At 39.3% G+C, this 14,932-nt stretch overlaps 1 protein-coding gene across 6 annotated transcripts in view; it reads right to left on the bottom strand.

Moving 5' to 3' along the window:
- The window catches only part of ap1b1 (adaptor related protein complex 1 subunit beta 1), a 75,896-nt gene that overhangs the window by 2,488 nt on the left and 58,476 nt on the right, over nucleotides 1–14,932 (bottom strand). For all 6 annotated transcript variants that reach the window (XM_042101382.1, XM_042101380.1, XM_042101379.1 and 3 more), the window contains 6 exons: nucleotides 5,368–5,505; nucleotides 4,827–4,972; nucleotides 4,589–4,718; nucleotides 2,550–2,634; nucleotides 2,074–2,160; nucleotides 242–396 (listed from right to left, as the gene is read on the bottom strand). In XM_042101382.1, the coding sequence (XP_041957316.1) occupies nucleotides 242–396; nucleotides 2,074–2,160; nucleotides 2,550–2,634; nucleotides 4,589–4,718; nucleotides 4,827–4,972; nucleotides 5,368–5,505 (741 nt within the window). The remainder of the gene's footprint in view (nucleotides 1–241; nucleotides 397–2,073; nucleotides 2,161–2,549; nucleotides 2,635–4,588; nucleotides 4,719–4,826; nucleotides 4,973–5,367; nucleotides 5,506–14,932) is intronic.

Here is a 14,932-nt window from a genome sequence, read left to right as displayed (position 1 = left end):
TTATATTATGATGACTTTCTATCATTATTATAATTATTATTGTCATTAATATTAGTCTATCATTACATTAAAAAATTGACTTTAAACTATGTTTATTGTTGCTGTGTCGCTGTGGAGAAGAGTCTGTGAAGAATTCTAAACAAACAAATATAAATATATAAAACACAATATGGAGATGTTAAATTTATAGCCAAAACAAAATGGACACAGCAGGTTTGGCCCTTAATCCCTTTACACTTACCATATAATTGGGACTACCAGTCTGCACTCTGAGTTCAACAAGCACCCAGATACCATTGGTAAGCTTGATGGACTGGTACAGCATGTCCTGCCCCTCTACTGTCCGTTTGGCGATGGTGAAAATGTTACTGCTCTGTAGTCGAGTGGTTGCAGCATCTGATTTAGCACAGCAGCCATTAAAAATGACAAAAAAATAAATACATTGCACAGGTGCCCTTTACACTTTGACTTACACAACAAGAAGCCTAAGAACTAGATGTACCACAGAGCGGTACAAAATATGACCGCCACCCAGTCCAGCACATTTTTTCCACAAAAAGAAATCACGCTGAAAGGCCTATATGATTCTAACTGTCTCACTAAATTGCATTATCCACACTCAATTCTCACTGGTATCTGCTAGACAACAAGTACCAAAACATGATTAGTTCATAGATTTCACATGTAAAATTCATTTTATACAACCCCACCTCCATCTTGCCTGTTCATAATTCTGAGAAATTCTTGATTGTTTGTGTTATGTTATGTGTGTGTGTGTGTGTGTGTGTGCTTGTGTGTGTGCCTGCGTATGTGCCTGTGCATGCAAGCGTACATATGTCTACTGTGTGAGTATGTGTCATACGTATGATTACTGTGAATGTATGTGTGTGTGTGTGTGTGTGTGTGTATCTGTTTGTGCACATGTGTGCACATGAAATGGGTTAACATGACCCCTGGAGGCAAACATACGGAAAAAAATGGTCATCCTAGGCCCTACAGTTCTCAAGATATTCACAGAGAACTGTGTCTGCCCTACCCTCCTTTCGGGGGGTCCAGTCACGCGGGGGGGCTACAGATCAAAACGAAAAATGACTGATCCATGCTATCCATGTGGGGGTACATGCCCACCAAGTTTTGTGTACCCCGGTCTTTCAGTGTCCCGGGAATCCTTGTTGGTGTACGTCACTAAATGTACACATAAATTATTTTATTGTAAGGCCCCCCATGAACGAAAGTACACAAAACTTGGCATGCATTCGGAGGGTGTCATAATGATCCTACACTTTTTTAATTTAATTTTTGACCTTTTTGCTTTTTAATTTTTAACTAGGTGGCGCTATACATGAAATAAGTGGTAATGGGATGGGTTGACATGCCCCCTTAAGACCAACATACATAAAAAAGGTGGACCTCCTAGGCCCTACGGTTCTCGAGATATTCACAGAAAACTGTCTCCGGCCACCTACAGGCCAGTTGGTGTATAGTAACATAAATTAATTTATTGTGTGGCCCCCCATGAACGGAATTCCACAAAGCTTGGCGTGCATACAGAGGGTGTCATAATGATCCTACACTTCCAATTTTGTGCAGTTTTGACTATGTTAGGTCACAGATACCTTCAATTACAACACCTCATTTTTACTTTTTTGTGTTTAACTAGGTGGCGCTATACATGAAATGAGTGGTTATGGAATGGGTTGACATGGCCCCTTGAGATCAACATACAAAAAAAAAAAATGGTCCTCCTAAACCCTACGGTTTTCGAGATATTCACAGAAAACTGTGTCTGCCCTACCCTCCTTTTGGGGGGTCCAGTCCAGCGGGGGGGCTACAGATCAAAACGAAAAACGATGGTTCCATGCTATCCATGTGGGGTTACATGCCCACCAAGTTTCGTGTACCCCGGTCTTTCAGTGTCCCGGGAATCATTGACAGAAATTTGGGTATGCGAAAAAGGGTATGCGCGGCGGTCATAATAACAGTACAGTACATTTACATGTACTGTAATAAATACAGTGCATTGCTTTGCATGTACATGTAAAAATATCACATTATTTCCTTGTAATTACTAACCTGAGTTGAGGTGACAGTCTTTTATCTGGTACTGAGTTTCATTGTCATTGGGAATGTCCTTCCAGGTGGCAAGAAACACCTGACGCTCTGTTATAAATAGAAGATACACAGTGAAAAGGAAGAGAGCTGATTGCGATCCACAACCCCAGCAACTCATAGGCCATAAGAGAAGCCTTTGGTCCTATGACCAAGCCTTAGCAATAATTTACGGTAGTCAGGTTTTTAGAAAAAGTACTGCATCAATGAACACCTCTGCATTGATGAATCCATGGTTTAATTTCCATGGATTCATTTCTGCCAATACATGCATAAGAAATGTAATTAGGACACATTAGATCTCTTAAAGCATTTTCCTCAGGGTATCCCAATGAGCACATTATGTTCTTTTCAGAAACTATCTTTTAAGAAGACTTGAAAAAAGTTCCATCAGAGCATGTGAGGCTACAAACAAATCCCATTTCTACAAACACACTCACCCATTTTCCCTTCCTCCACAAAAAGGATGCTGATAGGGTACTGGCAGCTGAAGTAAAAGACATCAATGTTGTTCTTCACAGCCACCTGTCATATAGTGAGGAGAAGCACATTCATTTTAACACTCTGTAAAGCGCCATGAGACATGTGCAATTTCAAGCAGCATTTCAAAACCTTTAAACTCATTTCAAGTTAACAAAAAACCTTTTCATAGTAATGCAAAGTGTATATTACAACAGTTCTCTGCGTGTCACTGCACACAAAAAACAATCCCAAGCTTTGGTGCACTATGCATCTTTGTCATACGCTTAAGTGAGATGACAAGTGATCATTTCTGTGAAATGAGCGCAATGCTTATTTATAGAAACACTACAAATGAATAGTTCTATTCAGAAAAGGTGCCGATTTCCACGCATCCTTTCAACAAAGCATAGATGAAACCATATTGAGAACCAGTGCTCTAAACAACCTGTCCGCTGGTAGTTTTACAAAGTTATATTGATTGATATATCACACTAATTACCACAAGGGTTAGCGTATAGTCCAATAGAGCCTCAGGACAACTGTGAAGTGGGGTAGAAATGCAAATTAGCAGAAAATGATAGTTCAGGAGGTGCGGTTTCATACTTTAAAGGGTGCCGCATTTCCAGGGTACGCCCCTTTTCCACCACATAGAATCTACCAAAAATGCTGTTTTAAAGATAAGCATGGTTGTATTTGACAGATTAAAATGACAGGCCTATAACAGCAGGCCTACCAGCTGTTTTGAGATAAGGATATGTTTATCTTATTTTAATAACTTGATGATAGAAAATACATTTTTAGACCTGGCAACCTAGATGAAATTTCTTGAGAACTACCTCAAACCAGGAACGTTGGCCTTCATGTACTGTATGCAGCCAAAAACAGACCTAACAACATAAATGTTTAAGATCCGTTTTAAAGCCTAATCTTGATCTATGGAAAAAAAAAAAAAAAAAAAAAAAAAAAAAAAAATCACTGGTGTTGATAGACTAGAGACCAGAAAATGGACATCCACAGTCCTTTTCTATCATGTCTGGTTCATTGTTACCTCTTTTCAATACATTATTAATTGATATTAATTTCTTTTGTGAAGATGTTATCCTGTTATGTCGGTTTCTTTCTGCTTCTCTCGTGACTGGCCATTAGCTGCAACTACTACTTTGGTAGCGATTTTGGTCGTAATGTTTCCTATCGACAGTACTCGGCGACGTCTAGCGATCAAGATCCATGTAAAAATCGGCCAGATTTCTCCTTTAATGTACCCATCCCTGCACAGGAAATTACTTCCATACAAACATCCTATGGTCATTTCAGTATACTTCCTGATTGGTTTGATGATCAGATAGATAGATAGATAGATACTTTATTGATCCCCAAGGGGAAATTCAAGAATTATCAAAAAATAATGATAAAGCCCGACCGATTTATCAAAGAGATTTAACGAGAGTTCTGAGGTAACATTAATTCTCAAACACCCACTACTCCATAGTTTGCCTTCAATTTCTTGCATTTCAGCAAAGGTATTTACACCAAGTAAGGAAGTTCATGGTTTACAAAGGTTAAAAGTAAAGTAACAGATCATATTTCAAATATGTTTTGCTTGCATAAAACGAAAGAGTCAAAGCATAAACTGCTCACAATGTAGATTGTGGCAATGTGGTTATCACAGAACAAAGATCTGATACTCCTTATTTCATAAAAATAAATTACTGTACGAGAACCTTTCTTTAGGAAACCAGATAGTTAGGCCTATTTCATTACATAATCAGAACTTTGTTATGGGAGAAATGATTGTGTTTGTTAAAAATGACATATATCGGTTATCATTTTTTGAAAAACTCAAATATCAAAATCGGTATCAGCCTCCAAAATCCAATATCAGTCAGGCTCTACCACACAGTTTTATAAATCTTAATATGTTTGCACACACATAAATTCTGAGGTTTGGACGTATGCAATTTTGAAGGAATCTTACACCAACTTTTACAAATGAAGCCCCAGATTTTTGAAAATGTACCTGCAAGTTGTTGAGGGGCTCCATCTTCATGACAGGTCCAACGTTGCTGAGGGGAAGGCTGATCTCAGTGGTCTGATTTGGGCTAAGGGGAGTGAGGACCTGAAGAGGCCCAGCAGGGGCTAATCCAAAACTAGGACAAGTAAAAAGAAAATGTAATAAAAATAAAAACATGTGAGGAGAGTAATTAATTAGTGACAGTATAATTTGGATAAATCAACCAAATTAAGTCATGCAATACCTATTCCTGTTGAACTGGATAGCAAAATCTGTCATGACACTCATGGCCTTGTTGGTGAGGGAGAGCTCCATCTGTATGACACCAGCACGGCGAGCAAATGTGCCTGAAATCTCAAGACCCTTTGCCTTCATTGCAGGAAGCCATATCTAGATATGAGAGAGATATTTAACTGCAATGATATTTTGAATAGAAAGTTTTTGTTTACTTTACATAAAATCTAACCACAATACATTACATGACCAACTAAAATCAAACAGCGGTTGCAGGAGCTCTTGTTTAGCTCCACAAATGCATTCAGAGCAGCCTCATAACACAGATAGAGATCTTCTATGGCCATCATATGAAACTATGAACAGTAATTTTTAGGCTTTAATCCAATTTTTCATATTTAATATCCAGTCTACAGTATGCGTCTTATCTGGGGAAGTACATTTCTTAATACTCCATTTTCAAGGAATCGCCACAATACAAAATATCCTCAAGATGCCTAAAACAAAAGATGAGCACTTGGATTAGTTTAAACCAATTTTGCAGGACTCACAGTTTTTGGAACTACAAAAGCTCCTGTTGGCATACCAACACCCCCGCCCAAGTCAAAAAGATCATCCAGTCCGCTGCTCACAGGAGCACCAAGAGATGCTGGCATCACAACAGGTGCTGATGCCAGACCAGCGCCCATCTGTAGTGGGGAAAGAGCAACAATTTATTTACATTTAAATCAATAAAGGGACAATTAAGAAGTCTAATCAGCAGGTCATTTAGCGTGTTTCCATCCAACTTCGTAATGCACATTTAATCTATTTGAATAAGAAATCCTGGTTGGAAACATGTGAAATGCACATCAAAAATTCTAATGCGCATCTTATATTTGATTTGCTAGAGGGGGGTGTGCTTAAGGTATAATGCAAATAAGGTAGATGAAAACTAATGCTGTCAGTTAAACGCGTTATTAACGGCGTTAACGTAAACCTATTTTAACGGCGTCAATTTTTTTATCGCGAGATTAACGTTCTTTTTGGTCGAAACAAACGTAGTTTTTTTACATGCTGTTGCAACAACTAGTAACGTTAGAACAGCTACAACACCACACAGGATTCAGCTAGACCGGAAACTAAACAATACGCACTGACGAATGGAATGGAACGTTGTATGTGCTGCACTTACACGCCCCCTAAGGGAAAGATGACTGTTTGGATATAACGGAAACCTATGCTGCGTCGAAGTGGGGAGCGAAAAGGGCTTATACTTACTAAATCTTGAAACAAACGTGAATAAAAGGCACAAAATAAGGTTGGCGTAAGAGTTATCTGTGTGTTTATGGGATTAATGTGACCATTATGTTCCTATTTGTTGCTCTTGCAGTTTACTAACAGGAGTGTCATGAATGCATAGGCACAGTCAAACTGCCCGTGGCTGACTATAACTAAGTTCGGCAAGCTTAACTTTACATGTCATAACATCAACTAAACATAAGTCACACATTCATTCTATCACTTTTAATATGAACATAGCCTATTTCCTACAACTAGGTGAGATAGTTGGCTGTTATACTAAAGTTCCACAGTTAACTAGCTAGCAAGCTAACCGTTTTACATGGGATATTATGGTAAGTGTAGCTTTGAATGTCCTGTGAACTGTAACTAGATGTAACGTCAACGTGTGATTACTAGCTGTCTTTCCCATTGGAATCAATGGTATAATGTTAACTTGTCTTCCACTAAAATGGGGCGTGCATATTAAATGTATCTTTTTATGATGATGCGTTGTTAGTAGGCAACGTAAAGGCATGATGCTGCACACACTTGTTTGAGTTAACGAGCTGGCCAAAGAGTAGTAGCCTAGGCTGACGCATTAATCGTGTGCCGCCAAAGATTTTTTCACCGTCACTTGTTCTGTTATCAACAATCCTCCAACTATTTTGACTCTGGCTCTATGTGGCTTTAATGCACCGTTTCTTGTCCTCAAACTGCCAGACACTTCCTAGCAAAGATTCTAGCGCGTAGCGCTGTAGAATCTTTGCTTCCTACTAGCAAATATTCTAAGAACTTTATTTCCTCCTAGTCCTCCTCCTGTAGTCATGGAGATAAACACCAATGCAGTTCTGAACTCCCGGTGGTCGGCTGAATGGTCTTTTAAATTGCTGTGGACACCAATGCCGACATGAGTGCGATGCACTCTGCTTTCGACATTCATTTACATTAGATTCCATTCTTTTCAAAACTCTGCACACCAGCATCGCACTTTGCCGTCGTGTAAATCACGATTCAGTTATATTTGGTCGACGCCGCTCCATAAAATCCATTGTTCATTCAGTGTTTGACTTCGGGGCTAATGTGTGTGGCAAGTGACAGTGCACCATAGACATAGGCCTATAAAATGGCAGTGCACTCATGTCGAAAAGTTCCTTATTACAGTGCATGAAAATGCACTGTACTGTTCTTCCTAGGCTTCTTATTCTTATGCTTATTCTTATGCTAACGCATTTAATGCAGCTTCAACCGTTTAACGTAGAAACTTCATTCAAACTGCGTTGCGTAGGTCTTACTTAGGACATGGGTGCTATGTATTTTTCAGCTTTGTAACTTTTATACTTTTTAAACTATTAATTAAAAACTATCAAAATTTCCCCATTGACTTAACATTGCCCTTTATGACATCACAGCAATTAGAATCTTCTGCCAGGTGGCCAGGCCTATTAAGCTGCTATTAAGACTACACATCCTGTTCAACTGCTTCCTCTGCCAAAAACTGTTTCAAAATAAAAGTCCTCACTACAATATTTCACTGTTAAACAATTTAACCCTTTAAACTACTGAACTTTTTAACTGTTCAGCCATTGGGGCAGCCGTGGCTTACTGGTTAGCACTTCGGACCTGTAACCGGAGGGTTGCCGGTTCGAACCCCGACCAGTAGGCACGGCTGAAGTGCCCTTGAGCAAGGCACCTAACCCCTCACTGCTTCCCGAGCGCCGCTGTTGATGCAGGCAGCTCACTGCGCCGGGATTAGTGTGTGCTTCACCTCACTGTGTGTTCACTGTGTGCTGAGTGTGTTTCACTAATTCACGGACTGGGATAAATGCAGAGACCAAATTTCCCTCACGGGATCAAAAGAGTATACATACTTATATATTCTAACTGTTACTCGTCATCAACTATGACTCCTACCCACTGTAGCTAGTTGGCATGGTTAACATAGTTAACATGTTAGCATTGCTAACATTGTTAGCATTTTTAACAAAACTGCTAAAAATGATTAGCTAGGTCAACTAAGTAACATGGTTAGCATAGTTAACATGTTAACATGCTAGTTAGCATAGTTAATATCACTACTAAAAATGATTAGCTAAGTTAGCTAAGTAACATGGTTAGCATAGTTAGTTAGCATACCTGTTAAAAATGATTAGTTAAGTTAGCTAAGTCACATGGTTAACATAGTTAGCATGCTAGTTAGCATAGTTAGCATAACTACTTAAAATGATTAGCTAAGTTAGCTAAGTCACATGGTTAGTATAGTTAGCATGTTAACATAATAGTTAGCATAGTTAGCATAACTGCTAAACATAATTAGCTAAGTTAGCATAGTTAACAGCATTAGCATTATTAACATTTAAAAAAACATGACAAACAAACAACAACAAAAAATGTTAAAAAACAGCTAGCTAAATAAACTAAGTTAAGTAACTTGGTTAACATTATCTTTGTTAACATAGTTAGCATAACTGCTAGCAAACATTAGAGCCATTCCAACTGTTAGTTATCGTCAACTATCTACCCAAATAATTTAACCATTTAAACTATCCACCTATTTAACTGTTCAGTCATTCCAACTATATTAAACCTCATCTACCTAGCAACCAATATAGTTTGTTTTTACTCTGTATGATATTTTACATCATATTTTTGCATTTTCATGCACTGTATTTCCTTCAGGAAATGCTTTTCTAGTTTTCAACTGAACTCAAAGATAATGAATATAGTATGAATAAGTTATAGTTTTTTTCTGTGTGTTATGGCCTTTATAATGTGTGTACCTATTGTGCATGCACTTCTGCGGTAGCATTTTTTTCAGTTTAGGCCTATATGTGTTGCCTCAAGGCCTGCTGCACATCTTTTGAAATTTGATTTTAAATAATCAAATAGACCTACGTCTAAAGTTAAGTTACTAAAGTAACTTGCTTTGCTTTCATTTGAATCCCAATCAAGATACACAATAATTGCTTTATATTGTTAATATGGATTCCTGGAAAGTTCAGAAATGCAAAATAATAGAATTTTAATCATCTGATAAAATATGTGATTAATCGTGATTAACTATAGGAATTCAGCGATTAATCACGGTTAAAATTTTTAATCGTTTGACAGCACTAATGAAAACTGTTTATTCGCATCATGTGAAGTAACCTTCAGAGAATCTCAGCAATCTCTGGCGCTTCCCCAACATTAGGAAACTTGATGTGCTCTCTAGCTTGTTCCCATAGAATAAAACAAACTGAATACACACATCGATGCACAGTTGTTTTGCTGAAGGATACAAGGAAGTTTATTGTCACATGCATATAGTTACTGGAAGTAAGAAATGCAGCGAAATTATGTCTGGTGTCAGCCTATTTGTGCATTTATGGGGGGGGGGTGATATCTTGTAGAGCAGGGAGTTGAGTTCTTATAGTACGTCAGCTGAGCGCACTACTCTCTGCAGAGTACTACAATCTCTAACTGTGGAGTTCCCATACCAGGTGATGATGCTACCAGTTAAAACACTCTCAACCACTGAAGTGTAGAAGGCCTTCATGATGGATGTAGAAACTTTGAATTTCCTTAGCTGACGAAGGAAGTAGAGTCTTCTTCAGAACATATTGAGTATGAAGCCAAAGTATTCGGCACACGTCACAAGTTTATACAACTAGTGCAGTGCCCTTTAAAACATGCCATTCCTGTTGAAAACCTGTAGCCCAATTACATGCCCGCAGGTACAGTGGGCATCGCTTTCAAATGACCACTTCATTCGCGCATTACGCGGCGTGAAGCTGCGTGAAGCTTTAGTACCACTTTCAGCCACTGTGCGTCGCTCTGCTACTGTACATCGCTCTGCCTGCAGTCCCTTAGATAATTGTTGCCGAGAGTAATCCCAGCCTACGAATTCAATAACAAAATAAATCATACATAATTAAACATTACCTCGATTTAGGCTACTTGGGTATGGCTTAAGGCTTGACTACACGGTGGTAACGAAAATCGAAATCGAAATTTGCTGTCTACATTATTGTCAGTGTTGGGGTTAACGCAACTACGCAAATCAAAACAGTAGTGTGATAATTGAGCCAGTAGAGAAATAACTGTTCAGAATTAATCTGTAGCCTTGGGTAGGCTTCTGCAGAAAACAAATGTTGTTGCCGATTTAATACTATCTGGCGACGTTTTTAACAGGCTACGCAATAGAGGCTTAGACAACTATGACCCACGTTTTGGTTTCGTAAATTAATTTGCCCTACTTCTTGACTACAATGTAGTCAATTGACTGCTTGACATGTCATTTTTATTTTTCTGTACAATAAACAAATACATCTGCTTTATGCCGCAGAATTATTCATATTTGGCTGACTGCAGACGCGCCACTTCCCTCCCCATATTCCAAGATTAAGATAGTATGAAGTGCTTTTTGTATAGGCTACCATCATAAAAAAATAGTTAAAACGAATAGCTATTTGCAATTTGACAAAACACTGGTCCTCATTTTGCGAATGCGAGGACGATATGAGCCTGTTGCATTTAGTTAGATGTCCGAGTCACGCATAATGTTTGAAAACCACTGGCTCGTAATCACAATAATTTAACACACGACAGTTGGATAACCTACTTCATCATGTCCCCATGCCTACATTTTTGTGAGTAGCATAGAGATCGTTAAAAACGATAAAGTATGGCTCTCCGTTTGGGACATCGAAAACTTATATTTTTAATAGACTACCGTCGAAGATGCTGACTTGCAAAAGCCTCGGGATAACACGTTATCTCCACTATCATCAGTCATGCCCCTTGATCAAAGTGGGGAATGAAATAAAAGTTTGAGAACCACTGGCTTACAGTCCAGAACACAGAATCTGTTGCAATATTCTGATGATCGGCGATGATATCGGCAAATGTTTGTTTTCCAAAGTAAGAATTTCACTTCACCATGCACCTTCGACAACACCTGGCCTACCTGGTATCATTACAAACATTATTCTGTGTCCTAAAACTGGCATATTTTATGGCATTGTGTCATGTAAGTTCGTTGCAAAATCTAGAGAAATGTGTGAGGTGGTCAGCGGGGGACAATTGAGACACACATTGGATTGTGTTATTACTTGAACATTCCACACTATCCACAGCTAGGCCTATCAGGGGCAGGAGGATTACTGTCAGCGCAGGCTTTATATAAAATTCTTCAACAGAAGGCCTCGAATGTTGTCTTTTTTGTGGAGCGCTTTGCTTCGCTTCTGTAATTTCGGCTTCATTGAAAATGAGGGCTTCCATCAATGACCCTCCGAGAATAAATAAAGGTTGAATGAATGAATGAATGCAGGCTTGCCCAAAATAAAGGCATGTGGTTTGCGCAGCCTACAGTAAATAACAGACCCGCCAGAATGTGCGTTATGATGCTTTTTTACGAGCAAGATGTTTTTGGTACCCTACGCACACTGCATGTTCTTAAATAACAATGATCATCAGTAATATTCGACCATTAATTTGGGTAAATGGGCAAGCGTGACCACCTTGATTGGCTGATTGGCTGATTATTGTAACGCGGGCATGATTCCAAACACCTCCCTTACGATGATGAGTGACAGGTGACAGGTCTCAGAACGTGTGCGCTACACAAGGACGGAAGATGATGAATAACTGGGGCCGTAGGCTATTCACAAAGGCTTTTATCTTACTACTAGGAGTAGGCTACTCCTAAATCGCACTTAAAGATTTTAGCTTGGAGTTTTCTCTTAAAAGTTATTCACAAAGCCTTTCAGACAACTCCTAAACTAGGAGTGAGTCTTCGTGGCTATGGATGACGTCATTACGCATGCACGAGCTTGACTGAAGTGACCACCTTGATTGGCTGACGATTGTAACGCGGGAATTCCAAACACCTCTCTTCCGATGATGACTGACAGGTGACAGGTCGGAGAATGCGTGCACTACACAAGTAGTGCGAAGGACGGAAGATGATTAATAACTGAATAAAAAGGCCTAGCCTAAATTAATAAAGAGTAAGGCAAAACAAATAGCTTAGCAGCCTAATGAAACATAGGCCTATGGATTGATGCAGTAGCCTACCTTTGCAACATTATTAAATTAATCGGTCACCATATCCCTAGGCTACGTTTGCAAAGAGGAGAACATTTTAATTTGATTCACAATAAAACGTTACATTTAATTTACATGTTAACAATGAGTAGTTTTGGTTGTTGTTGGTGGCGTTATTGCATCCCTTTTATGAATGCAAAATTGTTCCCTCGCGATTGGAAGCTTCTGTTGCGCATAGGCTACCCATTTCAAAACATCGCAACGTAAAATGCCACAAAAAAGCTGTTTATGAATAGGTCTTAGTGAGTTAGGAGTCCTCTCGACTTAAGCTGTCCCAGACTTAGGTGCTACTTTTAGGTCTAAAATGCTTCGTGAATTACTTTTTGTGAAAAAATTAGGAGTCCTAAAGTTAGGAGTGACACGCCCATTATTTTTAGGAGTTGCTCCTAAATTCGCCAGTTAGGAGCTACTTTTAGCCTTAAAATTCTTTTTGAATACGGCCCCTGAATAAAAAGGCCTAGCCTAAATGAATCAAGGCAAAACAAATAGCCTAGTAGCCTAATGAAACATACGGATTGATGTAGTATCTTTGTAACATTATTAAATTATTCAGTTTTGGTTGTTGTTGGCGGCGTTATTGCATGTTAGTTATGCCTACAATGCAAAATTGCTTCCTCGCGATTGGAAGCTCCTGTAGCTGCATAGGATTTCAAAACCGCAGGTTTGTGATATAGGTCTGTGAGTAAGGAGTCCTCCTCACTTCTTTTAAGCTATCAGAGGTGGGAAGGTGTGATTTTTTGGGGGCAGGCCGGATTAACTGGGCACAATTGTCTGATGGCCCCCCTTCCCCCCAGCCAACGTGAATCGGGTGGTTAGTTAATAGGCCTATCGTGAAGATTTTTCCTGCCATCTAAGGCACGAGCGCATCTGTGAGGCCAAGCCTCACCAAGTAGCTCGTTTGTCTACAACTAACATTCCATATTAATTAAACTGCTTTATAGGCTATGCCGAAATAGTTTTCAACATTTTGAATATTAGTGTCGGGTGAATTGAAATGTTCTCAAAGTAGCCTTATGGCTGAAAGCTGCTTGGGATTCCCCCCCCCCGTCAAGCAATATAACCATACAAACGCGCTTCCTGCACTCATTGTTTCAAAAGGAGTAATTTTGGCTTTGTCAGAACTGAAGAGCTGTGGACGGCATGGCACGATATGCCCAATGAAAATAAATTAACGCAACGCAACACAACACAGACGCCGCTTCTCTCACGGCAGTCACTGACAGTAACCTAGAATAAATGCATGGGGAAAAACACTTCCCCATGACAAAGACATCGTAAAACACTGAAAGTTAATATTTTGTCACTAGCAACATACATCTGTCCTTTGTCAAATTTATTATGTTCCAAGTAGCCTATGCGTAATTCTGCTTCATAAAGTTGAACAAATACATTTGCTTATTTCACAGAAAAATATAAATAGCCAGTCTACAGTGCAGAGTTGGTAAGTTATGGTAGGCCAACTTGCAGTGAACATACAAACAGGGGAAATTATTTCTCTTGCAGCTGAGTAGCCTCAGGTGCGCACGTAGACATAAGGCCGAACATGCAAGCGCCAATGAATCGTGCTCTCACGACAATCGCGCCGTTAAACTTAAATAGGTTAACATCACTCTAAGTTCGCCTTCAAGCAAGGAAAACGATGATTTGAAGACATCTGTTTCGTTGGAAGGGCAAGGGGTAGCAACAGGGCAACACAGAGACAGGCCCGATGGCAGGGCTGTTATGAGAGTATTAAAATATGGGATATTCTACGGGAAAACATTAAAACGGCAAGACAGCGGGGAAAGTTAAAATACGTGATAAACACGGAAAAAGTTGGCATATATTGTTTCGCTCCCCGTGCACAGGGATTATGTGTCATACTATTAATCACATATGATTATTTGTGAAATTGTGCAAACAGGCGCAACACATTTGAAAAGGAAGGACTGGTAGCATGCAAGCTCACGGGAAAGATTGATTTAAGAACGTTATCACAAAGTGTGTGGCTGTGGCGTGGGCGGAAGACAATTGGCAGGGGAGGGTCATAACGCAGATAGAACCTTATTATTCTAAGGTAGCGAAATAGCGTTCAGCATGATTCATGCCCAATTAATTCCCCCTGTTAAAGTGTTCGCCTTTGTAGTTTGGTTTCGTGATAGCCTATGATAAACGGCTTATGGCCAAATATGTGAAAACGTTAAAATGCAGTAGGCGATAAACCCGGAAAAAGTTGACAGTGATTTTTTCATAATCACTTTGGAGGGTCATAGAAAAATGTATTACTGGCGAGGGAGGGTCACGTCTTTTTGGACTAATGCTCCCAAAACTCCTCCGGTAGCCCCTTAAATAAATAACGAACAGTCCCTAATGAAGTAAACTTGTGACCCTCAAAAATCGTTTATCGCCTCTAACTCCGTGATAACAGGACTTAACAGGAAGGCATTTGGCTGAGCAACGGAGGTTAATACTTTATATTTTGTCCAAATGATGTCTGTCTATCATCGTTGCACTCAGAGAAAACCAGAATGTTTAATTTGTCCTGCGTCTCTACGGCTGCAAACGGGATTCACTCGCAGTTAACCAAATATTTCTTTATTAGGGCAGGGCAGGCATATTTCTGGCTATTACATTATTTCTAAACCAGTCTGCTAAAGTCTGTAGTGAGGCCATCCTTAAAAATATTTTTGTTTGCAGTAACAGCCAAAAAAAATTAAAAATGGGTCGGTAGGTAGGTCAATATTTATTTTTTTCAAGATTCAAAGTAAAAAAAAAAAAAAAAGTACAATT

This window comes from Alosa sapidissima, chromosome 8, assembly GCF_018492685.1.
Source record: "Alosa sapidissima isolate fAloSap1 chromosome 8, fAloSap1.pri, whole genome shotgun sequence".
NCBI classification, from domain to species: domain Eukaryota; kingdom Metazoa; phylum Chordata; class Actinopteri; order Clupeiformes; family Clupeidae; genus Alosa; species Alosa sapidissima.
This window is presented reverse-complemented; position numbering and strand designations above follow the sequence as displayed.